Source organism: Sus scrofa, chromosome 1, assembly GCF_000003025.6.
Source record: "Sus scrofa isolate TJ Tabasco breed Duroc chromosome 1, Sscrofa11.1, whole genome shotgun sequence".
NCBI classification, from domain to species: domain Eukaryota; kingdom Metazoa; phylum Chordata; class Mammalia; order Artiodactyla; family Suidae; genus Sus; species Sus scrofa.
Window position 1 is genome coordinate 41,056,926 of NC_010443.5, and position 27,838 is coordinate 41,084,763.

Below are 27,838 nucleotides of genomic sequence, written 5' to 3' on the forward strand. Positions count from 1 at the left end.
CTGGCATAGCTGTATCATACTTTTGCTCCTGGAAGTAATAGCTTAGACTTCAAAGGAGGCTTTGATCCTGGTTAACATGTAAAGTGAATCCAGGTGTTATTGGACCAGCAGTGTAAAATATAAAGCGGGATACATGAGAACTTATTGACATTCAACCACTGATTTGTTTTGGGATTGACTGTTCTATAGACACCAGGATCTTGTAGGTTGTTGAACATGACCGTGGTCTGGGGATTTAGCTAGAATGGAAACTGGACAAGGGACCATGATTCGCCACTGCAACTTCCGGCAGAGTGATCTTTATATATGATATCTAATGGCGTAACTCTGCTATCCCATTATGTCCTACAACTTTCGAGATAAATCGCTAATCACTTAAAAGTGCCAAATATGATCTTTTCCAATGTGGTCTATTTACTTCACTAGACTCTTCTTTTTTCTTCTTACAAATTCCAGTACGGAATATGCTTCACTCTCTCAGCTTTCTAACCTTTGCATGTCTAGCTTGTTTTCTCTTTACCTCTTTCCTTGAGTCTTCTATTGGGTTAAAAGGTAATTACGGGTTTCCACAGCACCTACCTGGCGCATTTCTCTAGCATAACATTTACTTGCTCTGTGTTGTAATCGCTGACTTCTTGTCTATTAGGTTGTGAGAGCGTCGTCCTCTTTACACTCCCTAGCAAGGTGCTTGGTAAAGGGTAGGAGTTAACAGACGTAACCCTTTTCTCTCTGAACTCCCTTTTCCCCTCCTACCTAAAACCATTTCAGCAGGCGTACCTAAAACTTTCTCTAGGAGCTCCCGTAATGTAGTCGAGAGGCACTCCCTCCCACCTAGGAAGTCACGTCAACGTACTGACGTCACCCGTAGCGCTGACGTCCGCCGTCAGGTCCACCCGTAAAGCCTTTGGGATATTTTTTGCAGTTAGTAGGGGCAGCTTGAACTCCGTTGGTAGAGCAGGCCGGCAACAACGACTTCCAAAGGCGGGACCTCGCGGACTTTCGCTTCGTCAAAGCAAGGTAACTTGTTTTCCCCAACGATGCTCCAGCAGCGCAGGCCCACCCCCAAGCCCGCGGTCTCCCGGGGAACGGCGCTGAGCGCAAGCAGGGGGCTGGGTGGGGGCGCGCATGCGCAGGGCACAGAGGTCCTCGGACCCTCATAGCTGTGGTTGATATTGACAGAGGATGGCTCATTTCTCCGGTGAGGACCAAGCGATGCTGCAGGCGATGCTGAGGCAGCTGTTCCACAGCGTGAAGGAGAAAATCACAGGAGCTCCGTCCCTGGAGTGCGCCGAGGAGATCCTCTTACATCTGGAGGAAACTGATGAAAATTTTCACAAGTAAAATTGGTTTTGATGTCTTAAGCAAACGAAACAGCTGATTCAGAAAAGGTTCAAATGCAGTTAATGAAGGTTCATGTGATTACTGACAAAAGAGCGCCCAAGTTGAAGGTTCATGTTTTCGTTTGTTTCCCCAAATGCCGAATTTATTTTTTATTCTTTTTCTGTTTTCCAAAGCTTCGGCCTCTTCTTTGTTTTTACTGACGCAACCAACATATCCTAATTATTTTTTTTTCTCCCAGACACCGTTAATTGTAAAGGAACATTAATTGTAAAGTATTCCCGTTCATTTAAGATTAATTCTATTATCTCAAGGGTTTTCTGTCACTACACCTAAAAACCCTGAGTTCCCAATATCCCTGTTCTTTTGCTGATTTTACATTTCAGTGACTGCAACAGTTATCCATTCTGAGCCCTGCAGGAATACTGGAGTGGGATTGTTAACTCCCCATAGACTAGCCTAAATTTCTACAAAGGGATTAATTAAGGTGTATTACTCAAATGTCTGTGATACATGTCAGAAATATAAATGCCCATAGAAGTTTAGAGTGGTCTGGGTTTGGGAGCAGGAGAAATAGGAAGTTTAATGAGAGGCACCATTTGAGGTAAATCTTAAAGCATATGTTTCTTTAGATACCTTTGTTTTTTTATTTGATTCATATATATAATTTATATTAAGCCTCTCCATTGAAAAGTTTGCCTCCAGGTGCCTCAGTTTATTATTAGCAGCAGTGATTTTTTTGTCTTTTCAGAGCCGCATTCGCGGCATATGGAAGTTCCTAGGCTAGGGATTGAATCTGAGCTGTTGCTGCGGGTCTACCCTCAGTGAGGCCGTGGATGGAACAGGAAACCAACCTCAAGGTTCCTAGTTGGATTCATTTCTGCTGCTCCAAGAGGGAAACTCCAGTAGCAGGGATATTTTTAATTGATGGTTTGCCTTTTATTTTGAACTCTCAGAAGATGACGTTTAACTTTTTTGTGTGTGTTATTTTTACTGGCATTTGGGTGCCCTGAAGTACTTATCTGTAACTCCTACAGGTTTCATATGTGGGCACCAGGGGGTCCGTGAGCCCTTTAATAGTCTTTGCAAAAGTTTGTGTTTACTTGGAGTTTTATGGGGGGAGGATTTCCAATTTTCACCAGATTCTCCAGGGAGTTTTAAAAAGTGTGGAAGGAATTCTTGTTAATATAGAGTTTCTAATTTAATTAGCGTCCCTGGTTATACATATGGTTTCTTTTGTGTTTTCCAGATTTTCTTGTTTATTTCTTCATTAAGTCCATTACTAATAGCTGATATTACACAATTACATTTTTTTATTTTGGAGGTACCAGAGACCAGCTTTTATTGGTTAGCTTTTGGTTTATTTCTTAACAGTGGGACATAGAAAAACTGCAACTTTCTCAAATTCAGGTTTGGTCATTAGTATTTTGTATACTGACTTGATACCAATTTACTCACACAAATCCCTGTCAAGCATTAGATTTGGGATTTCATTTCACATGCAAATACTTATTTAAAATATTTGTGAATTATTGGTTTTTTTGCTAGGATCGTATTCTGGGAATTTGTTTAATATAGTCTTTCAAATTTATTTAAATAAAGTTTTTTTAAAATTAATATCCTATTACTTTAAAAATATTTCTAGTATCTATAGCTGTCCCTTTCTTCATTCTTGTTTTTCAGTTTTGCCCCCTCTTTTGTTTTTGATCTGTTCTGCTAGAGGTTTGTCAATTTTACTAGTCTTTTCAAAGAACTTGCTGTTAGCTTTGATTTTCCTCTCTATTATGATTTTCCTATTATGTATTTTTATGGTTTTTTAAAAAAATTATACTCTTCTTTCTTCTCTTCTTGAGAAACTTTTTAAACTTTTGTGATGAATGTTTAGGTCATTAATTTGCAACTTTTCTTAGTTTTTAATGTAAACATTTAAGGATACGCATTTGCCTGTATTGCTTTATCTTTGTCAATTTAAAAAAAAAAAAGTGCTTTTCAGGGAGTTCCTGTTGTGGCTCAGTGGGTTATGAATCTGACTAGTGTCCATGAGGATGTGGGTTTGATCCCTGGCCTTGCTCAGTGGGTTATGGATCCGACTTTGCCATGAGCCATGGTGTAGGTCACAGACAAGGCTCAGATTCCGAGTTGCTGTGGCATAGGCTGGCAGCTGCAGCTCTGATTTGGAAGCGCTGGGAACTTTAGGTGTGGCCCTAAAAACCGAAAAAAAAAAAAAATTCTCTTCAAGTTAAAGTTGGGTCATTCTGGTTCCTCTCAGTGCTCTAATGACTATTGTAATGATATAATTTACTCTTCAACAGTTCATTAGATTAAATACCTGCTGATTAACTTGCATATTAATGTTTACCATTGGAGGTTTACTTGTGGCCGACCTAAAAGAAAATCCAGGCCCATTGAAATTACAACAAGTTTATAGTTTTATAAGATTTATAATCCTAAAAATGTTTGAATAGTTGGTAGTCTTAGAAGTATAGATAGTAAAATTCATATATTAGCTGCACTAGCCTTAGATCTCTGCCTTAGGAGGAAGAAACTCCTTATGAAAGAGGAAAGAGGAGGAAATGCTTGTGCTTGGTATTTTCATAGTATTTAGAATCTCAGAGTTTGATGAGATCCTAATTGTCATTTGATGCATATGCTCATATTTTCATTTTTCTCCCTATTCACTGACCTAACTCTCCTTCAAGAGCAAATGTTCTTGAGTCACTTAGGTATATGTTGCTTCTCAAAATGTTTCATATGTCAGAATTATCTGTCATCCCATCTCCTCAATCAGAACATTGGTTCATTCAGTTCACCTGATGTTGTCATGGTATATTAGCAAGAAAAGGAATCTTACTAAACCGATTTATAAGGGAAACTGATATCTCTAAGTTACTGGAATTTTTGTAAGAAGATGGTTGTTAAGACAATTGAGTCCACGAATGATGGAGTTTCAGGTAGTGTAATAAAGTGGGAGGAAAATGTAGTCATTTGGGGAGAAACCATTGTGTACATAGTACAGTCCTATCTGGGTTTTTGCCCTATAGTGCAGCTGCCCTAGACTATTTCTGCTTCCATAGCTGCTTTTGTATTTTTACCTTAAACTATACAGTTCCTTTAAAAGATCCAAACTGTCTCTTATCTTTGAAAGTAGCAGTGAAGGGAGTTTCCATCGTGGCACAGCGGAAACAAATCCGACTAGGAACCGTGAGCTTGTGGGTTCGATCCCTGGCCTCATTCAGTGGGTTAAGGATCCAGTGTTGCCATGAGCTGTGGTGCAGATTGCAGACGGCTTGGATCTGACATTGCTGTGGCATAGGCCAGCGGCTACAGCTCCGATTAGACCCCTAGCCTGGGAACCTCCATATGCAGCCGGTGAGGCCCTAAAAAGACAAAAAAAAAAAAAAAAAAAAAAAAAAAGCAGCGAAGACCTGAAGCCATTTCTCTCTCACACATGGCTTGCATTACTTTACCTGTCTACTCCTTAACATCTGTAATTCCTGAGGTAAGTATAGGACCTTTTTTCAAAGTCTGTTTTAGGCATCCAGGGATTTTATTTTATACATCACAAGAATATAGCTATAATTTTGAGTGATTTCTAAAAATCATGCAATAGGTTGATTTAAAAATCTGTAGTTATGATCTTTTGGATTAGTTGTAGACTTTGTAAGAGCATGTGGATGGCATGATACCATCAGGATTACAACGAAGGCAACACAGTACATAATTTTATACAAGTATTTCTCCCAGCCCATAGCAACAATAATTGTCTGTCCTGGGACATCATTATAGAAGAACAGCATTACTTCAAGGATTTCATGGGGTATTGCCATGAATTCAGATGGTAAAAGAACCAACACAAAATGAATTGTTGGATGAGAATTTGAAGACTTGGATTACTCTTACCCAAGGAGTAGAAGGGCTCACTTGAAGAAATGACACTTTTCCCTAATTTGGGATTGGAGCCTCTCAGAATTTTCCAATGATCAGTGAGTCAGTAGAGCATCCTAAGGGCATAGGCAGCCAGGTAGTCCTCCCATGATAGAGGGCCTTACCCTCCCTGGAGGTCTTTTTTCTTAAATAAAATGTTCATTTGAAAATAGCAGTCACCCATTAAGGCAAGATTCAGACTTGGGGTCCTTGGGTTAATTTAATGCAGTAGATGAATCAATACCTTGAAGCATTTAGAATGGGGTCTTTTGGAAGTTGTTGTGGTTGTAGGTAAAAATGATGTCATTAGGAAAAAGCATGTGGTTATTTATGTTTCCAAAGAGCAGATTTAAAAATTTTTCTGGGAGTTTCCATTATAGCGCAGGGGAAATAAATCCAACTAGTATTCATGAAGATATGGGTTCAATCCTTGGCCTCCCTCAGTGAGTTGGGGGTCCGGTGTTGCCATGAGCTGTAGTGTAGGTCGAATATGCAGCTCAGATCCCAAGTTGGTGTGGCTGTGGTGTAAGCTGGCAGCTGCACCTCCAGTTCGGCCCCTGGCCTGGGATCTTCATATGCTGTTGATGCAGCCGTAAAAAGAAGCAAAATATAAAATAAAAATTTTCCCAGCATTTTTGCTGTTCACAACTGCTAGCTAATAGTGGGCAGTTTTTTAAAAATGTCTTTTATTTTAGAATGCTATTGTCTTAACTTTGTTAAATACATTTTGTTAATGGGTTTGCATTATATTTCCTTACTGCCTTAATTATGAAAATACCATTTTTGTTACTTGAAGGTTGGGCTTTAAACAAAGCAAAACAAAAGTTATATTTTTTTAGTTAAATATTCATTTTTCCTAGTTGTCTGAGATGAGGCTGATGAAACTAAGAAATAAGGATAAATCTGCCATTCCAAAGTAGGTGTTGATAGTGGGATATAGAATTCATCCTCAGAAAGGCTCTTTCAGTTTCAGGAAAGTAACTCAGGGTTGCCCCACCTTCCATGTCCCAATGAATAGCTCAGAGATTTGGAGGAAAATGGATGTGTCCAAATGACTAGCCTTGGGCAGGATTGTTTTTAGGGACTTTTCATCCCTCTCTGAACTTTCTTCCACATTCACTTTTCTCTTTCCCAGTAGTAAGAGGCTACATGTGACATCACACTGTGCTGAAAGGATTATTTATATCCATTTTCATTTTCAAAGCCATCTAAAAGAAAGCAGTGGTACCTTTAAGGTATTGAAATGTCAGATATTCTAATTCTTTATTCAAAGGTTTCCTGGCTGTGGTGGGATGGTTTTGGTGGAGAACACACATCTTTTTTGGCTCTTTAGATGTTGTGCACATATGCCATCTGTAACTTTGAGGCAACTGTGTGTTTTTGGAAGCAGTGTAGAGATTGTCAAATGTTAAAAAATTAAGAACATCCTTAAAGGATCCTCTTAAAACCTTAATCTTTTAATCTACTTCTTGCCTGTGTAACTTTTCACCATTTTGTTTAGAGTATGCCAGGATTTCCAAGATTTGGTTTATAATTTGAAATATGCTAAGAAATAAATAAGTTAGTATTTAAAATAGATGAGAAGTTTGCTTGTATAAGGGAGGATCTTCAAATAGTGCAAGTTAGTGATGAATCACCAAAAGAAGCAACAACTGCTTGGATGATGATTAGAGGTTGTTTTCTATGACATACGATTTAGTAAGTTTGGGGTTTTGTTTTTCTTGGAGTATTTCTGAAAATTCGTGTTTGATATTTAGATCTAATATCGCAGGACATTAAGTTTACAAAATAACTTTGTCTTTCCTGCAGTTGTTCTTAGATACCTAGGTCTTTAAAACTTAGAAGTTACTAGCTAAACATTAAATATAAATATTAAACATTTAAAAGTAAATTCAATGAATAACTTAAAAGAAATTTTAAGGAAATTAATATACTTTTAAATTTAATATACCTGTTCTAATTTTGAGAAAATAAAGTATAATAGATTTATCTCCTTAAATGAAAGAAATGCATTTAGTATACAAATCGGTAAGAATGAATATTACATTTATTTATTTCCCGTCCCAATCTCAATTTACCACTCAGAATGACTTATTTTACTACTTAAATATTTTTGGAATTTTTACATTTTTGGGAAAGTGTGAGGTTGTGGGAATGACATGGATTTTGGAATAAGGTTTTTGAATTTAACAAGGCTCTTTACTTTTTCACTCTGTCCTCATCTATTTTACCTATCTCATATGGTAAACGACAATATTAGTAAAGTACTTAGCACAGAGTCTAGCACATAGCAGTCATTTTAAAGTCCCTTCCTATATGCAAATCAACATGTTTAGTTGTGGGAGAATATTAAGTGTGGTCTCATTTAAATGGAGATACTGTGATAAAGATGCTTGATTGATTAGGTATTTAAACTCCAGGGCAAGAACGTTATGTTTGAAAGATAATAGGCAGCCAATGTCAGTTTTAAATACAACAGATATTTATTGAGACATTGTGTGTATGAGGTGTGAGCTACTTTCGAAGCTCTGAAAGTGGGACCCAGCAGCTCGTGTTTTAAGTAAGCCCTTCAGGCAATTCTGATCCCTGTTATGGCAGAGGTGTTGGTATGAGTAAAATGGCCTAAATCAGAATTACTGAAATCAGTGACTTTTGAGGACCAGTATGACTACAGGGTTCAGGGTAACTATGGAAGGGAAGATAGTAAAAGTAAGAAGATAAGCAAGAATGCGACTATTGTAAAGTGATGTGGTTTTGCATTGATTGGTAGAAACAGGAAAAAAGGAGGAAGTGATGAAGCCAAAGGATCTACAGGAGATATTATCAAGTGTTGGTGACTGGTCAGATATGATAAAGTGGGTGGGTGTGGAGACAGAAGATGGAGAAATTAAAGACCACTAGATGGAGAAGTAAAAGAGCATAGTGTCAGTTGAGGAGTCCTAAAAAATAATGTTAGTGCCAGAAATGTGGTGGGTGGTCGGGAAGAGGGGAGTTCTTTTTGCTCTATTCTACCCTTTCACACAGAGAGGAATACAGGAGGAATAAGAGACCATGTGTGAAGGGGGCTCATTATAGTGCATTGTTATTGGAAATTATTAGTAGTCATTAACCACTGAAACAGATGTTTAGAAATTCAAGCTATTAGTCACTGATGTTGGGAAATGAAGAGACAGACTATTCCCTGGTGCTATATTTCAGCCCAGTGGTATTGTACAAGGTATTGCAGCTGATACACTGATAAGTGAATTTGTCCTATCCTCATTGATATAAAGAATATAAAAATCTGGGCTTCGATGTGATCAGGAGCAAGCAGAGGCTAAAGCAGGGCACATGACTACCTACGCACAAGACAAACTATTTTGTTTTGTTTTTGTTTTTGTCTTTTGTCTTTTTAGGGCCGCACCCGCAGCTTATGGAGGTTCCCAGGCTAGGGGTCCAATGGGAGCTACAGTTGCTGGCCTACATCACAGACACAGCAACGTGGAATCCTAGCCTCGTCTTCGACCTACACCACAGCTCTTGGCAAAGTCAGATCCTTAACCCATGCTGGGGATCGAACCTGCAACCTCATCATTACTAGTGGGGTTTGTTAACCCCTAAGCCACTATGAGAACTCCAAGACAAACTATTTTGACTGCTAATCGAGAGGGGCAAAATACTATGGGAGCTTATGAGAGAAAGAATATCAAGTTTGGGAGAACTAGGGGAGGCTTTATCACAAGGTAGCATTTTAGGTTTTAGAAAATGATCCTACTTAGGGGGTGAAGATGGTAAAACAATCTAAGTGGATGAAATAATATCAAAGGAATTGGGAAAAGAAAACATGGGGCATGTTGGAGATGTATAAGGAACAGTAGACGTAAATCCGGTAGGATAAATTGGGATCTAAGAGGCTCTAAATGTCAATGGCAAAATGTGTCTTAAATTTAATAATGATAGTAGTATTAGCCACCACTTATTGTTAAAATTATACCAGGTCCTGTGTTAGGTGCAGGCAGAGCATATATTAATTAGAATTTTTGTGATATTCCATGATAGATGCTTTTCCCATTTTATAGATGCAAAAAATGGAAGCGTAGAGAGGATATGTAATTGATAAGCTAAAATTAAGAACTAATTCTACATGATTCCTAAAAATATGATAGGACCTGTTGATCCTAGGTTATTGATATTGATGCTTGGTCTGTTAATTGAATAAGTCAGTTAATACAAAGGATTATAAAATGATACCTCCATATTTTAAATATTTTCAATGTAAAGCAACCAAATATATATTTATTCATTAATATTTTGGGCTAATACTCCTTCATTGAGTAGGAATCTGCTGATCAGAGTTCCCAGAATGTAGACTAGTTTAAAAGCCATCTGAATACAGAATCTCTCTAAATCAGTGATTCTCAGATTGTGGTCTTGGGACCAGCAGCATTGGCATTGGCATCACCATCAGCATCACCTGAGAACTTATTAGAAATGCAAATTCTTGGATCCACAGTGTACCTGAATTGAAGCTTTGAGAGGGGGGCCCAGCAGTTTGTGTTTTAAGCGAGCCCTTCACGTAATTCTGATCTATGTTACTGTTTGAGAACCACTGATGTATAGGATGACTAAATAGGGGTCTTGGGAAGTCCCTGTTTTGGCGCAGAGGAAATGAATCCAACTAGGAACGGTGAGGTTGTGGGTTCGATCCCTGGCCTCACTCATGGGTTAAGGATCTGGCATTGCCGTGAGCTGTGGTATGGGTCACAGATGCGGCTCATATCTGGCGTGGCTGTGGCGTAGGCTGGCAGCAACAGCTCCAATTAGTCCCCTAGCCTGGGAACCTTCATATGCTGCTGGTGTGGACCTGATAAGACAAAAAAAAAAGAATAAATAGTGCTCTTGGAATTTTTTAGCTTGTTACAAAGGTGTGCACATTAATCCTGTAGCAGTGGGAAAGGAAAGAGAAATTGTGGAGGAAGAATTTATAGAATTACAGAGCTTTCTAACTAATTGAATTTGGGACTTAATGGAGAAGCTTGTTTGAGACTATATGTAGGTATCTGATTGAAGGATGGTTCCATTAACAAAGATGTATGTCAGAAGAGAAGATGGTTTGTGAGTGGGTGGGTAGGATGATAGACTTGGTTTTGGTTTTGTTGTTTGATGGTGAAAAAACATAAAGTAGCCTTGTCCAGAAGGCAGTTAGTATATAGGAATACCTCAGAGATAATTTTGGGTTTGGTTCCAGACCACCACAATAAAGCAAATATTGCCGAAAGCAAGTCATATGATTTGGGCGGGGGGGCTCCTAGTGCCTATATAAAAGCAGTGTTTATGCTGTAATCTGTTAAGTGTGCAGTAGCATCATGTAGAAAAAAATGCACATATCTTAATTTAAAAATTGTTTATTGCTAACCATCATCTGAGCCTTCAGCAAGTTAGAGTAGTAACATCAAAAATCAATGATCACAGATTACAGTAACAAATATAATAATAATGGGAAAGTTTAAAATGTTGGGAGAATGACCAAATTGTGGCAGAGACACAGGGTGAGTAAATGCTGTTGGAAAACTGGTGCTGATAGACTCGCTCTGATGCAATGTTGCCCCAAACTCTCAATTCGTAGAAAACAATATCTGTGAAGCACAATAAAGCAACGTACAGTAAAATGAGATATGCCTATACAGGGCTGCTTTCTGGAGAGTCATTTTGGCTGAAGAGAGCTAAATAAATCACCTGTTTGTGTTGAATCTGAAGTCGAAGGTACAGGAGTTGAGAATATCATATTTTTTTTTTTGTCTTTTTAGGGCTGCACCTGCACAGCATATGGAGGTTCCCAGGCTAGGGTTCGAATTGGAACTGTTGCTGCCGGCCTACGCCAGAGCCACAGCAATACCAGACCTGAGCCGCATCTGCGACCTACACCACAGTTCATGGCAACGCCGGATCCTTAACCCACTGAGGAAGGCCAGGGTTCGAACCCGAAACCTCAGGATCTCTAGTCGGATTCGTCTCTGCTGCACCATGACAGAACTCCTCATTCTTTTTAGTTTTGTTGTTTACAATGATTTTGTTGATTTGTTTAGTTTTGTTGATTACAAGTTTCTTGTCTGTTGCCTCCTTAATTTAAAATAGCGGAATGAAATAAACAGATCATTTCTAAGTTACTGATGAGAAAACAGACTTGCCCAGGGCCAGTCCAGCTAAAGTGTCATTTAGCTGGATTTTTGCTCTAATACTACATAGCTTCATGTCAAATATCTCTGCTTGACTTTTGGCACCTGTTCTGTCTACAGTAGGCCTGCTGCTTACCTTACTGAAGCATTCATGGGGCTTCCAGGAAGGAACTATGTGTTCAGAGTTAAAGAGAAATGGTCAGGACAGGAAATGCCAATCAAAAGCAGTTAAAATTGAAAATGAAATCCTTTGGCTACCTGGGTGAAGTGGCTATTCTTGACATACAGTCATTTCATAAATATTGGACTGAAGATTATATGCTGGATACCATGATGGATTCATAAGTGTATAAAGAAAATTATTCAGGCTGTCCTTGATTTCCTGACTACAGTATTCAAGGCTCTTTATACAGTGATATATTCAAAATACAGGTCTTGAAAATGGTTGCGTTTATTAAAAATGAACTATTCAAAAGTATCTTTGTTATTTATTTATTTATTTATTTATTTATTTATTTTGGCCATGCCCTGTCGGCCTGTGGAATTTCCTAGGACAGGAAACAAACCTGTGCCACAACAGTAATCAGAGCCACAGCAGTGACAATGCTGGATCCTTAATTTCTAGGCCACCAGGGAACTCACATTGTGGTTTTGATGGGCATTTCCCTACAGCTTGTAGTTTGTTTTTTCTTTTTGTCTTTTCTCAAGGAAGGTCGCACTCGTGGCAAATCTAAGTTCCCAGGCTAGGGGTCAAATTGGAGCTGTAGCTTCCAGCCTTCCCCACAGCCACAGCAACGAAGTATCCAGGCCCTGTCTGCGACCTACACCACAGCTCATGGCAATGCCGGCTTCTTAACCCATCGAGGGAGGCAGGGATCAAACACACATTGTCATGGATACTAGTTGGGTTCTTTACCAGCTAACCGTAATGGAACTCCTTATCTTTGTGATTTATGAGGCTACAAAAACTTTAACCTTTCTAAATTATGATATTATAATCATTGCACTTTATTTTCAGCAAAACATAAAATAATTGTTCACTTTTAGAACACTTGCCCTCTCGTATTTGCTATATTGTCTGAGTTGGCAAATGAATTTTATTTTTATTTATATTTTTTATGTTTTTTCATTTTTTTATTACTCAAATGAATTTATCACATCTGTAGTTGTATAAGGATAATAACAATCTGATTTCACAGGATTTCCATCCCACAGCCCAAGCACATCCCCCCACCCCCAAACTGTCTCCTCTGGAGACCATAAGTTTTTCAGTGTCTGTGAAGCAGCATCTGTTCTGCAAAGAAGTTCAGTCTGTCCTTTTTTCAGATTCCACATGTCAGTGAAAGCATTTGATGTTGGTGTCTCATTGTATGGCTGACTTCACTTAGCATGATAGTTTCTAGGTTCATCCATGTTGCTAAAAATGCTGGTATTTCGTTCTTTTTGATGGCTGAGTAATATTCCATTGTGTATATGTACCACTTCTTCTTGATCCACTCCTCTGTCGATGGACATTTAGGTTGTTTCCATGTCTTGGCTATTGTAAATAGTGCTGCAATGAACATCGGAGTACATGTGTCTTTGCGAGTCGTGGTTTTCTCTGGATAGATGCCCAGGAGTGGGATTGCTGGATCAAATGGTAGTTCTATGTTTAGTTTTCTGAGGAATCTCCATACTGCTTTTCATAGTGGTTGCACCAATTTACAATCCCACCAACAGTGTACTAGGGTTCCTCTTTCTCCACATGCTCTCCAGCACTTACTGTTTGTAGACTTTTTGATGATGGCCATTCTGGCTGGTGTAAGGTGATACCTCGTAGTGGTTTTGATTTGCATTTCTCTAATAATGAGTGATGCTGAACATCTTTTCATGTGTTTCTCGGTCATCCATATGTCTTCTTTGGAGAACTGTCTGTTTAGATCTTCTGCCCATTTTTGGATGGGGTTGTTTTTTTTTTTGGTATTGAGTAGTATGAAGTGTTTATAAATTTTGGAGATTAATCCCTCGTCAGTCGATTCATTTGCAAAGATTTTCTCCCATTCTGTAGGTTGTCTTTTTGTGTTGTTTAGGGTTTCCTTTGCTGTGCAGAAACTTTGAAGTTTGAGTAGGTCCCATTTGTTTATTTTTCTTTTTATTGTCAATACTCTGATAGGTGGATCTGAGAAGATGTTGCTGTCGTTGATGTCAGAGAGTGGCCTTTGTTTTCCTCTAGGAGTTTGATAGTGTTTGGTCTTATATCTAGGTCTTTGACATGTTGAATTTATTTTTGTGTATGGTGTTAGGGAGTGTTCTAATTTCCTTCTTTTCCATGTGGCTGTCCAGTTTTCCCAGCACCACTTATTGAACAAGCTGTCCTTTCTCCATTGTATAGTCTTGCTTCCTATGTCATAGATTAGTTGGCTGTAGGTGTGTAGGTTTAATTTCTGGGCTTTCTATCCTGTTCCACTGATCTATATGTCTGTCTTTGTGCCAGTACCATGCAGTTTTGACGACTGTTGCTTTGTAGTATTGTCTGAAGTCCGGGAGCCTGATTCCTCCAGGTCCATTTTTCTTTTTCCGGATGGCTTTGGCTATTCTGGGTCTTTTGTACTTCCAAACAAACTTTAAAGTATTTTGTTCGAGTTCTGTGAAAAATGTCCTTGGTAATTTGCTAGGGATTGCATTGAATCTGTGGATTGCCTTGGGTAGTATAGTCATTTTGATAATATTAACTCTTCCAATCCACGAGCATGGTATATCTTTCCATCTATTTGTGTCATCTTTGATTTCTTTCCTCAGTGGCTTGTAGTTTTCAGAGTACAGGTCTTTTGTCTCTTTAGGTAGGTTTACTCCTAGGTATTTTATTTTTTCGGATGTGATGGTAAATGGGATTGCTTCCCTAATTTCCTTTTCTGCTTTTTCATTGTTAGTATATAGAAACGCTATCGATTTCTGTGTATTGATTTTGTATCCTGCAACTTTGTCAAATTCATGGATGAGCTCTAACAGTTTTCTGGTAGAGTCTTTAGGATTCTCTAGGTATAGTATCATGTCATCTGCAAATAGTGATAGTTTTACTTCTTCCTTTCCATGTTGGATTCCTTTTATTTCTTTTACTTCTCTGATTGCTATGGCTAGGACTTCCAGAACTATGTTGAAGAGTAGTGGCAAATGAGCGGACATCCTTGTCTTGTTCCTGATCTCAGAGGGAATTCTTTCAGCTTTTCACCATTGAGAATGATGTTTGCTGTGGGTTTGTCCTATATGGCCTTTATCATGTTGAGGTAGGTTCCCTCTATGCCCACTTTCTAAAGGGATTTTATCAGAAATGGGTATTGGATTTTGTCAAAGGCTTTTCCCGCATCTTTTGGGAGGATCATATGGTTTTTATTCTTCAGTTTGTTAATGTGGTGTATCACACTGATGGATTTGCGGATACTGAAGAACCCTTGCATCCCTGGGATAAATCCCACTTGATCATGATGTACAATCCTTTTAATGTATTGTTGGATGCGGTTTGCTAGTATTTTGTTGAGGATTTTTGCATCGATGTTCATCAGTGGTATTGGCCTGTCATTTTCTTTTTTTTTGTGGAATCTTTGTCTGGTTTTGGTACCAGGGTGACGGTGGCCTCATAGAATGAGTTTGGGAGTATCCCTTCCTCTGCAATTTTTTGAAATAGTTTCAGAAGAAGAGGTGTTAGCTCTTCTCTAAATGTTTGATAGAATTCTCCTGTGAAGCCATCTGGTCCTGGACTTTTGTTTGTTGGAAGTTTTTAAATCACAGTTTCCATTTCAGTTCTTGTGATGGGTCCATTCATCTTTTCTATTTCATCTTGGTTTAGTCTTGGAAGATTGTACTTTTCTAAGAATTTGTCCATTTCTTCTAGGTTTTCCATTTTATGGGCATATAGTTGCATATAGTAGTCTCTTATGATCCTTTGTATTTGTGGTGTCCATTGTTATTTCTCCTTTTTCATTTCTCATTTTATTGATTTGAGTCCTCTCTCTTTTTTGTTTGATAAGTCTGGCTAGGGGCTTATCAATTTTTTTGATCTTTTCAAAGAACCAGCTTTTTGTTTCATTGACCTTTTCTATGGTTTTTGTTTCTAGTTCATTGATTTCTGCTCTGATCTTTATGATTCCTTTCCTTCTACTAACTTTAGGTCTTGTCTGTTCTTCTCTCTCAAGCTGCTTTAGATGCAAAGTTAGCTTGTTTATTTGAGCTTTTTCTTGTTTCCTGAGGTGGGCTTGTATTGCTATAAACTTTCCTCTTAGAACGGCTTTTGCTGCATCCCATAGGTTTTGGAGTGTCATATCTTTGTTGTCATTTCCTTCTAGGTATTTTTTAATTTCCTCTTTGATTTCTTCAGTGATCCATTGGCTGTTGTAGTAGCATGTTGTTTAGTCTCCACATGTTTGTGTTTTTTGCAGTTTTTTTCTTGTTGTTGATTTCCAGTCATATAACGTTGTGGTCGGAAAAGATGCTTGATATGATTTCAATTTTCTTAAAGTTACCAGGGTTGGATTTGTAGCCCAGGATGTGATCAATCTTAGAGAATGTTCCATGTCCACATTCTACATGTGAGAAGAATGTGTATTCTGTTGCTTTTGGATGGAATGTCCTATAAATATCTATTAAGTCCATCTGGTTTAATGCATCATTCAGGGCCTGTGTTTCCTTACTGATTTTCTGTCTGGTTGATCTGTCCATTGCTGTAAGTGGGGTGTTAAAGTCCCCCACTATGATTGTGTTATTGTCAGTTTCTCCTTTTAAGGTTGTTAGCAGTTGCCTTATATATTGTGGTGACCCTGTGTTGGGTGTGTAGATATTTAAAATTGTTATAACATCTTCTTGGATTGATCCTTTGATCATTATGTAATGTCCTTCTTTGTCCCTTAAAATAGTCTTCATTTTAAAGTCTATTTTGCCTGATATGAGTATTACTACTCCAGCTTTCTTTTGATCCCCGTTTGCATGAAATATTTTCTTCCATCCTCTCACTTTCAATTTGTATGTGTTCCTAGAAGTGAAGTGGGTCTCTTGAAGACAGCATATATATGGGTCTTGTTTTTGTATCCATTCAGCCAGTCTCTGTCTTTTGGTTGAGGCGTTTAATCCATTCACATTTAAGGTAATTATTGATATGTATGTTCTTATTGCCATTTTATTTATTACTTTGGATTTGTTTTTGCTGCTCTTTTTCCTTTCCTTCTTCTCTTGTTCTTTTCTGCCTAGAGAAGTTCCTTTAGTATTTGTTGTAAGTCTGGTTTAGTGTTGCTGAATTCTCTCAGCTTTTGTTTATCTGTAAAGGTTTTGATTTCTCCTTCAAATCTGAACGAGAGCCTTTCTGGGTAGAGTAATCTTGGTTGGAGGTTTTTTCCTTTCATCACGTTGAGTATATCATGCCACTCCCTTCTGGCCTGCAGAGTTTCTGCTGAGAAATCTGCCGATAGCCTTATCGGGGTTCCCTTGTATGTTATTTGTTTCTTTTCCCTAGGTGCTTTCAAGATTTTCTCCTTGTCTTTAATTTTGGTCAGTTTGATTAGTATGTGTCTCGGGGTGTTCCTCCTTGGGTTTATTTTATATGGTACTTGTTGTGCTTCCTGGATTTGAGTGAGTGATTCCTTAGGGAAGTTTTTGGCTATTATCTCTTGGAATATTTTTTCTGTCCCCTTCTCTCTCTCTTCTCCTTCTGGCACCCCTATAATATGGATGTTGGTGCGTTTCACGTTGTCCCAGAGTTCTCTGAGACTCTCTTCATTTGTTTTCAATCTTTTTTCTCTTTTCTGTTTTGCATCCGTAATTTCCACTAATCTGTCCTCCACCTCGCTTATTCGTTCTTCTGCCTCCTGTATTCTGCTGTTGGCTGCTTCTAGTGAATTTTTTATTTCAGTTATTGTATTTTGCATCTCTTCTTGTTTAAGTTTTATATCTTGTATCTCTTTGGTCAGTGTTCCCTCTTAATTATCCGTCTTTGCCTCCAGTTTATTTCCAGTGTGTTGCATCTTCTTTCGCATCAACAGTCTAAAGTCTTTTTCCTGGAGGCTTAGAATCTCCTGATCATTTAGCTGTTTTTTCTGGGTTTTTTTCTTTCTTCCTCATCTGAGTTATAGTTCTCTGTCTTTTCATTTTTATAGGTTTTTGTTGTGATGACCTTCTTACAGATAATAGAGTTGTAGCCTCTCTTCCTTCTGATGTCTGCCCCCCTGTGGCTGAAGTCAGTATGGGGGCTTGCTGTAGGCTTCCTGAGGGAGGGGGCCGATGCCTGCCCCCTGGTAGGAGAAGCCTATTCTAATCCCTCTGTTGGGTGGGGCTTTGTCTCTGGATGGGATTAGAGGCAGCTGTGTGCCTGAGGGATCTTTCGGTAGCCTGTTTACTAAGGGGTGGTGCTGTGATCCCACCTGGATTGTTGTTTGCCCTGGAGCTTCTCAGTGGCTGGCTGACTCCTGGGGCCAGATTTTCCCAAAATGGCCACCTCCAGAGAAAGGCACTGCTGCTGAATATTCCTGAGAGCTTTGTTTTCAATGTCCTTCCTTCACAACAAGCCACATTCACCCCTGTTTTACCAGGATGTCCTCCAAGAACTGTGGTCAGGTTTGACCCAGATTCCCATGGAGACTTTGATTTGCTCTGGGACCCAGTGCATGTGAAAGTCTGTTTGCGCCTTTTAAGAATGGGGTCTCCATTTCCCCCAGTCCCGTGGATCTCTTGCACACAAGCCCCACTGGCCTTCAATGCCAGATGCTCCGGGGCTCTTTCTCCCTGTGCCAGATCCCCACACGTGAAAGTTTGATGTGTGGCTCAGAACTCTCACTCCTATAGGTGAGTCTCTGTGAACCATTTAGTTTCCAGTCTGTGGAACTTCCCACCCAGGAGGTATGGGGTTGTTTATATCATGAAATCACCCCTCCTACCTCTTGATGTGGCCTCCTCTTTTTCTTCTGGAGTAGGGTATCTTTTTTAAGGTTTCCGATCCATTTTGGTGAAGTGTGCTCAGTCTTTAGTTGTGAATTTTGTTGTTTTTAAGAGAGAAGTTGAGCTCCAGTCCTTCTATTCTGCCATCTTATTCCCCTCCTCCCTAATGAATTAACGTTTGTATCAACCTAGCAGCATGAAGAAAAATGTCCAGTGTATTGAATTGGAAGATACTTCTTGTGAACATAGTCAGATGAGGGCTGATTAGGTAGAATGTAGGTCAGTTCAAAATAGAACGTTGTAAGCCAACACTAATAAAAAATTGTATGTATATTAAAAAAAACACACAAAATGTACACAATTTCAAAATGTACACAAAACTCTTCTGACAATTGGAGCTTAATCTCTATTCTTTCATAATTACTGTTAGTCTGTTGTGGTTTTCTTCATCGGTTTGAACAAATATGAAAATTTTTAACAACTGCTTTCCCTACCCTTAAGCATCATGTGTAAAACATATGAGCATAAAACAGAAGGGGGAAGAGGCTCCTAACCTACTAAAGTTTGCATTGGTCCCAAAATTTGTCCTCTACCATCATCTAAAAATGTTATTTTTGCCAAGTGTCTTGGAAAAAAACAAAATTCTAGATTAATTCTATGATTTTGGATGAATAACTAATTTAGTTCTAGTTTAAGAAATCTGAATATGTAACAAATTTTTCTGTGCTAACACTCTTTCTGGATATAAGTTGATAATATTTACTGCTTTTATTTTTTAAATGTTTGTTTTAGCTATGAATTTGTGAAGTACCTGAGACAGCATATATGTAACACTTTGGGGCCTATGATTGAAGACGAAATGGAAAAATGGACATCTAATCAGAATCAGGGTGACGAATTTGGCTATGACACCATTGTACAGCATGTTACCAAAAGAACTCAGGAATCTAGAGAGTGAGTATGCCCACAGTAAGCTTTTAAAGTAATTTTTCTCCCAACAGGGCTTGAAAGCTCCCCTAACCCATGTCGTCTACAGTCTGTTTCCCTCATAGCAGCCAGAAGGTTTCTTTAAAGCAATGAGTCAGATCATGCCACTCTTCCACTCAGTGCTCTCTAAAGGCTTCTCATCTCATTCAAAATAAAAATTTAGAGTTTCTTCTTTCGTCTGCAAGGCCTACCATGAACCTTCTTACCCCTCTCCTACTTGATTTCTTATTTTCCTTCTTCCACTGCTCCCGCCACATTGGTCTTGTTCTTTCTCAAGCAGGTCAAGCAAAGTTCCCCTCCCTCAGGGGTATTGGTGTTTATGTTGCTTCTGCTCCCTCTAATGTCTTTTCCCTAAATACTTGTGTCATTTATTCCGTCACTTTTCGCTTTTTTTTTAAAAGGCTTTATTTTTTGGGGGCAATTTTTGGTTCAACGCAAAATTGAGCAGAAGGTACGGAGATTTCCCATATACCTCCTGCTCCTACACATGCAAAGGCTTCCCTGTTATCAACACTCCCCACCAGAGTGGCACATTAAGGAACCTACACTGACACATCTCTGTTACCCAGAGTCCATAGCTTCCATTAGGGCTTACTCTTGGTAATGTGAATTCTGTGGGTTTGGACAAATTTATAATGACATATCTACCATTATAATATCATATAGAGTAGTATCACTGTCCTAAAAGTCCTTTGTGCTCTATTCATTCTTCCTCCTCCAAACCCTTAACAGTCATTGATTTTTTTTCCTGTTGCCATAGTTTTGCCTTTTTTTAGAATATCATAGTTGGAACTATTTAGTATGTTGCATTTCAGATTGGGTTCTTTTACTTAATAAAATGCGTTTAAGTAGCACAGGGAACTGTGTTCAGCATCTGGTAATAACGTATAATGGGAGAGAATCTGAAAAATAATATGGGTTCTTGAGCAGTAAGTTAGCATGACAAAATGCCTACCTCTCACTTAGAAAACAGTGTAAGACACGGAAGTAATTGAGATGAAAGTAAGTTTGGGAGTTCCCGTCGTGGCGCAGTGGTTAACGAATCCGACTAGGAACCATGAGGTTGCGGGTTCGGTCCCTGCCCTTGCTCAGTGGGTTAATGATCCGGCGTTGCCGTGAGCTGTGGTGTAGGTTGCAGACGCGGCTCGGATCCCGCGTTGCTGTGGCTCTGGCGTAGGCCGGTGGCTACAGCTCCGATTCAACCCCTAGCCTGGGAACCTCCATATGCCGCAGAAGCGACCCAAAGAAATAGCAAAAAAAAAAAAAAAAAAAAAAAAAAAGAAAGTAAGTTTGAAATTTCCTTCTCATGTTTAAGCTCAGCTACTTGGATATTTTTCATTTTAATTATCTTTCAACACTGGTAAATGACTGATAACTGAAGGTCTGGTTCTCCCCTTCCCTATCCCCCCCCATGAAATGTGACACAGTAGAAGACCTTAGGACTGTACAGGGCAGAATGGGCAAGTAGGCAGGGTAGCTTTCTAGTTTTTTCTTGTTATTGTTTTTTGTTTGTTTTTTTCTTTTTAGGGCTGCACCCACAGCATATGGAGGTTCCTAGGCTAGTGGTTTAATCAGAGCTATAGCTGCTAGCCTACACCACAGCCACAGCAACACAGGATCTGAGCCGTATCTGTGACCCACACCACAACTGAAGGCAACATTAACCCACTGAGCAAGGCCAGGGATCGAACCTGTGTTCTCATGGATGCTGGTCAGATTTGTTCCCACTGAGCTATGAAGGGAACTCCTCTAGTTTCTTTATAATTCATTCTTATTAGTGTGGCTTTATTTAGCTTCTGATTTTTAGGATAGATAGCATATTAATGTTATATGATGTTAAAAATTCTTTCTGAAGCTAGAGTGCAATGATTTTTTTATTCTGGTAAAAATTTAACGTAATTTTTATGCACAGTAAAATCTTTTTAGTTTAGATCCTACAGATTTTTTTTTTTTTTGGTGATAATTTGTATACATAGTATGATATTTGCTTTGTTAACTGAGTTAGATGTATGTGATATCTTTAAGTGCCTTTGGCATCTGGTTTCTCTCCATGCTGGATAATCATGGTTGCTTCCTATTGCAGTTTGAAGGCAGGTGTTGAAACTAGAGCTATACCCCTCTTTCCAGTATTAGATTAATTGCAGTCTGTATATGAGCTTATATTATAAGCCTATTGTATTATAAAAATTAATATCTGACTTATTTTGAAATTGTTAAACTTTCCTTCATGATGTTGGATGAGACCTCTTTCCCTTTGTGACAACTGACTTTAAAAGCCATGGAGGTCAAGATTTCTTATTTCTTCATTTTGTGCAAAAACAGAACTAGAGCCATCTCTGGATAATCCCCTTTCTTCTGGGGGGGATACATTCTAGGACTCCAAGTGGATGCTTAAAACCATGGATAGTACCGAACCCTGTATACATACTACATGTTTTCCTATACATACATACATAATATGGTAAAGTTTATAAATTAGGCATAGTAAGAGAATATCCACATTGCTGATATCACTACTCTTGTGATTTGGAGCCATCGTTAAGTAAAATAAGGGTGGCTTGGGCATAAACACTGGGATGCCCTGGCAGTAGGTCTGATAAGCCAGATGGCTACTAATGACTAATTAGCCGGATACACTGAATAAAGGGATGATTCACATGCTGGGCAGGACTGAGCTGGATGGCTCAAGATTTCATCACTTACTGAGAACAGCACATAATTTAAAATTTATGAATTGTTTATTTCTGGAATTTTCCATGTAATATTTTCAGACCTTGGTTGACTGTGGGTAAGTGAAACTGGAAAGTGAAACCACAGATAAGGGGAGACTATTATAATTCCTAGTAATCTGTTTCTGGCAGTATCATTAAAATTCCTCTAAAAAGAGGACTAAAACACTTTATTAGTCAGAAAATGAAAACATTTTAATGCTAAGAGCAAAGTTTTACATGGGATTATTAGGAAATTACTTTTTATTTCTGGGTAAGCCATTTAATTTTCTTGTGTTTTAGTTCATTCATGTGTAAAAATTAATATAATAATAATTACCTCACAAAGATTTTAAATGTCTTAATGAATATTTGTCTTCTGCTTTGTTAATCATGGATGAAAGATTTTAAGTTGTAAGGAGTATATTTTCTTTTTTTTTTTTGATGATTCTTTAGAAATTATTTAGGGTTAATGTGGCAACAGTACATCTATTAACAACATTTTTGCTGTAATAATTACAGATTACTTCCCTAATTAAACATTTGATATTTGTTTTTGAAATAAGTTTTGTAAGTGGAAGAATTCATTTGTAGGATCTATCATATATACTCATATATATAAGTGAAAGTTCTCACAATGTGTATTTTCATTGATAATTGATTTTTTTTTCATTATCTCATAGAACTTTTGTTATTTTAACTTCTTCGAGTATGAAGGAATCTTCTCAATGGTGTCCATATTCTGTCTTTGGCTTTTTTAAAACTGTAGTTGTCACTTTTGAGTCTAGTTTATTTAACTCTTGGTATTGAGGGTCTCTAGCTTTTTTTTATTATTTAATTTTTTTATTATTTAAAAATTATTCTGTCTTTGGTTAGTTTGCTGATTTTTTTTTTTTTTGGCAGAAAAATTCATGTTTGTGGTTTTCAAAAAATAATGTTTTCTGGAGGAAATGTGTATAATATGAAACTTAAAAGATCTTCTATGGATTTTAATTGCCCTTACTCTTATCCTGAAACTCATTGACATGTACTTTTATATTCCTTTATTAAATGCTATATTGTAAGTTTTAAGGAGACGGGAGTTTATGTTGTTCATACGGCTATACTTAACTGGAATGAATCTGGAGAGGGCCTCATTATATACATCCCTGTTTCTTGCTGCTCAGAATGTGTAGAGGAGGAAACTGGTGCCTCCTCACTTTGATTCCTGTATGTACTTCACCAGTTAGTCTAATGAGTATCTTAGGATTCCTTCTTGCTTTCTCTATCCCTTTGCTTTCCACTTGCATTTTCCCTGGACTCTTTCTCTATAGCAGTTCTTTTCTGTATGTGTTTACCCTCTGTATTGTTCCTAACCTCTTCCCATTTTAGTATTTTTAGGTTTTTCTCATAATTTCTGGGACTTTAAAATATGTACATTATAGCTATATGTATTATATTAAATTTATTTGTGGTTATATAATACATAAATTATATATTAAACAATATGATTATATATTTTAAATTACATATAGAAATTATGTATATTTACTACTATATAATTTGTATAATACATACATTAAAATATATTTTAAAATGCCTACAAAAATAAACAAATGGGACCAAATTAAGCTGAAAAGCTTTTGAGTTCCTGCCTGGCTCAGTGGAAATGAATCTGACTAATATCGATGAGGACACAGGTTTGATCCCTGCCCTTGCTTAGTGGGTTAAGGATCTGGCATTGTTGCTGGACTCCTAGCCTGGAAACCTCCATATTCTGTGGGTCCAGTCCTTAAAAAAAAAAAAAAAAAAAAGACCCAATTAAAAAATGATCAGAAGATCTAAACAGACATTTGTCCAAAGAAGACAACAGATGGCCAAAAGGTGCATGAAAAGATGTTCATCACTAATTATCAGAGAAACACAAATCAAAAGTACCATGAGGTATCACCTCACACCAGTCAAAATGGCCATCATCAAAAAGTCTACAAATAATAAATGCTGGAGAGGGTGTGGAGAAAAGCGCCCTCCTACACTGTTGGTGGGAATGTAAGCTGGTATAACCACCATGGAAAACAGTTTCCACTATCCAGAGTAAACCATAATTCAAAAATACATGCACCCCAGTGTTCACTGCAATATTTACAATAGCCAAGATGTGGAAGCAACCAAAATGTCTATCAACAGAGGATTGGATAAAGAAGATGTGGTACAAATGCATATGGGAATATTAGCCATAAAAAAGCATGAAATGATGTCATATGTAGCAACACAGGTGGACCTAGAAATTATCGTATTAAGTGAAGTTAGTGAAAGATGACCATCATGTAATATCACTAATATGTGGAATTTAATAGAAAAAATATAGTAGAAGTTACAAAACAGAAATAGACTCAAAGATTTCAAAACAGATTTATGTTTACCAAAGGAGAAAGATGGTTGTGGCAGGGGGATAGATTATGGGGTTGGGATTGATATATACACGCTACCATATATGGAATATGGACAGGTAATGGGAACCTACTGTATAGCACAGGGAAATTTACTCAGTTCTGTGTGATAACTTATATGGGAAATGAATCTGAATGAAAAGGAATGGATATATGTATAACTGATTTACTTTGCTGTATGCCTGAAATTAACACAATTTGTAAGTCAACTATACTCCAGTAAAATTAAAAAAAAAACCAAACCCCAAAATTCGTTTAAACTTTAAAATATCAGCCTAGTATTTCCACCCAAATCCCCCAGCAAGCTTGTATTACTTCTATGAGAGAGAGTGCCTTACCTACCCTTTCTTTGATTTATGTAGTAAAAATGACCCATTAACCAGAAATATACAGAAAGGGAAATTTCAATGCTTATTTTCTTTTCTTTTTTTTTTTTATTTTTTGTCTTTTTGTTGTTGTTGTTGTTGCTATTTCTTGGGCTGCTCCCGTGGCATATGGAGGTTCCCAGGCTAGGGGTTGAATCAGAGCTGTAGCCACCGGCCTACGCCAGAGCCACAGCAACGTGGGATCCGAGCCGTGTCTGCAACCTACACCACAGCTCACGGCAACGCCGGATCGTTAACCCACTGAGCAAGGGCAGGGACCGAACCCGCAATCTCATGGTTCCTAGTCGGATTCGTTAACCACTGCGCCACGACAGGAACTCCTCAATGCTTATTTTCTAATGTATTTGAATTATAGTGATAAACAATAAACATATCTATCATGCTCTATATTTACAAAGAACTTTCAGGTAGTATCCTCATTTCTTGCCATAGCCATGTGAACTTGGTCAACTAGATTGTATTTTTTTTTTTTTTTTTAATTTTTAGATGTCAGTGGCTTTATTCAGTGATTCATGAACTGGGCAGCATCTCATTTAAATAAATAGAAGAGTGCTCCTAGATTGTATTCTTTTTATTTCAGGTATAGTTGGGGAAAATGGAGCTTATTTATGATGACAGAGCTGGTAGGTAAAGTAGTCAGTATTCGATTCCAGGTTTTCTGATTCCAAATTTAGTATTCACTGTGTTTCTTTAACTCTTTATGCCTTTTTCTTTAACTGTAGAAATTTCAAATAATCTATATTTCATGTTCCTTATTTGTAAAATAAAGGGTAGGCTAGATTATTTTTATGTTTCCATAAAGCCCAAAAATTCTGTTTGTACTCAGTCTAATATTAGTATGGATGCTTGAGAGTTTACATTTAATAAATTGAGAAATTTATTATAAGTTTTTTTTTAATATCTTTAAACCTGTAGCACTGAAAGGGATCTTAGAAGTTATCCAGTTCAAACTTCTAATTTCAGGAATCCTTTTCCTAACATCTCTTGCAGTGGGCTCTCTAGCCTCTGTATGAAAGGACCCCCACTGATAGTTTAACTCTTATTTAAGGGTCAGTTGTGATGATGGATGCCTATAGATATAAATGATAGGGGAGAAGGGAGGGAAAGAAAATAGAGAAAGGGAGGATAGAGAGAGAGAACTTTATTTATTGTTTCATATTGTATGATCCATTTATTTAAAGTTCTAAATACACAAAACAAATTTATGATCACAACAATGGTTGCCTTCTGGAAATTAGGGATATTTCCAGATTATGGACTACACAAGTATGGTTATGGCTAACATCCTTTAATTATGCACTTGAGAGAGAGAACTAAAAAGGAGTAAAGGTAATGTATGAAATAGGCTGGGCTTTGGTAAGTTTAATATTAACAGTTGAGTTGGTTGCCAGTTGCTGGAATCCATGCCTTAAGGACATCTTGCCTTACATTCTGTTAATTTTACCTTTGGTTCATATAACCAGGTGGAAGAACTTGGGAAATAGCACATTTTAGATTCCCTTTGTAATTTTTTTTCCTGTTACGTGAATTCTGTTGTGCCATTTAAGAAGAAGTGACTTTTCTCTTTAGATTGTGTTCTACAGAAAAAAAATTATGTGGTTTAATTTAGTTGAATGTTTTAATTTGTGCTAATAGTCTTTTACTAAGATTGCTTTGAATTTAAAGATACAAAGAAATGATGCATTCCCTGAAGAACATCATGATGATAGTGGTGGAATCTATGATTAACAAGTTTGAAGAAGATGAAATACGAAGTCAAGAGAGGCGCAGAAAAATCCAGAAGGAGAAAAGCAGTAGTTACTGCACAGACAATTGCTCTGATAGTGATTCGTCATTCAATCAGGTGTGTTGTTTAGTTTTGCATTTATGTCTTTAAATGGTGTTTAATAATTACTAGCTTCAGTACTTTATTAGCCAGACTTTTTCCTATTTTCTAGTTTTAAAATTCAGAAGAAAAATAAACAGTAACATAATCTAATATTAAAGATTTAGTCCATGAAATAACATCTTCTAGCATTATATGTTCAGTGCATTATATCTTAGCAGTTATTAATGAGGTAAGGAAATAAGCTAGTGGATTTTAGATTAAAAAATAAATGCACTTAAGCTTTATTTTAAATGATCTTATTTGCAGTTGATCCTTATTAATCAAATTTTAACTACATTATAGATGAGATATGGAGATGAAACATTTTCCTTATTTATCTTATGGACATGAAACGTGCTGTGAATTGTTTGTTTTAAAATGTTAAACTTTTTTTCTTTTGATGTCAAAAGATTTGAGGTTTTACATTTTCTCTCTCTAGGTTGTTGGAGTCTTTATTATTTGGTAAAGAGAAAAAAAGTACGAGTATTCAGCTCTAAATAGGGTTGATTGAGTAGCTGGCCGTTAAGGAGTGCTAATTTCAAATGCTAAGTTTCAAAAAATCATAGAGTTTCAAGACAAAATAAATAAATAAGTAAGTAAATAAATAAAGGAGTTCCCATCATGGTGCATCAGAAATGAATCTGATTAGGAACCATGAGGTTGAGGGTTCGATCCTTGGCCTCACTCAGTGGGTTGAGGATCCGGCGTTGCCATGAGCTGTGATGTTGGCTGCAGATGTGGCTTGGCTCTGGCGTAGGCCGGCTGCTACAGCTCCGATTAGACCCCTAGCCTGGGAACGTCCATATGCTGTGGGTGCGGCCCTAAAAAGAAAGACAAAAAATAAATAAATAAACAAAAGTCATCGAGTTTTGGGAGTTCTCGTCGTGGCTCAGTGGTTAAAAAGTCCGACTAGGAACCATGAGGTTTCGGGTTTGATCCCTGACCTCGCTCAGTGGGCTAAGGATCCAGCGTTGCGGTAAGCTGTGGTGTAGGTCACAGACGAGGCTCGGATCCCGTGATGCTGTGGTGTAGGTGGGCGACTACAGCTCCAATTAGACCCCTAGCCTGAGAACTTCCGTATGCCATGGGAGTGGCCCTAGAAAGGGCAAAAAGACAAAAAAAAAAAAAAAAAATTCATAGAGTTTTA

The 27,838-nt window shown here is 37.8% G+C and overlaps 1 protein-coding gene across 4 annotated transcripts in view; it reads left to right on the forward strand.

Annotated features, from left to right (window-relative positions):
• The window catches only part of TBC1D32 (TBC1 domain family member 32), a 207,635-nt gene continuing 180,653 nt past the window's right edge, over positions 857 to 27,838 (forward strand). For 2 of the 4 annotated variants that reach the window (XR_002343100.1, XM_013988502.2), the window contains exons 1-4: positions 857 to 1,017; positions 1,180 to 1,337; positions 19,107 to 19,268; positions 26,490 to 26,667. Coding sequence is in view for 3 of the 4 variants with exons in the window: in XM_013988502.2 (XP_013843956.2) it covers positions 1,183 to 1,337; positions 19,107 to 19,268; positions 26,490 to 26,667 (495 nt within the window). In the remaining variant the exon portion in view is untranslated. Of the gene's footprint in view, positions 1,018 to 1,179; positions 1,338 to 19,106; positions 19,269 to 20,946; positions 22,284 to 26,489; positions 26,668 to 27,838 lie in introns of those variants that run through there. The other 2 variants (XM_001926894.5, XM_021088926.1) reach the window with 2 other exon arrangements.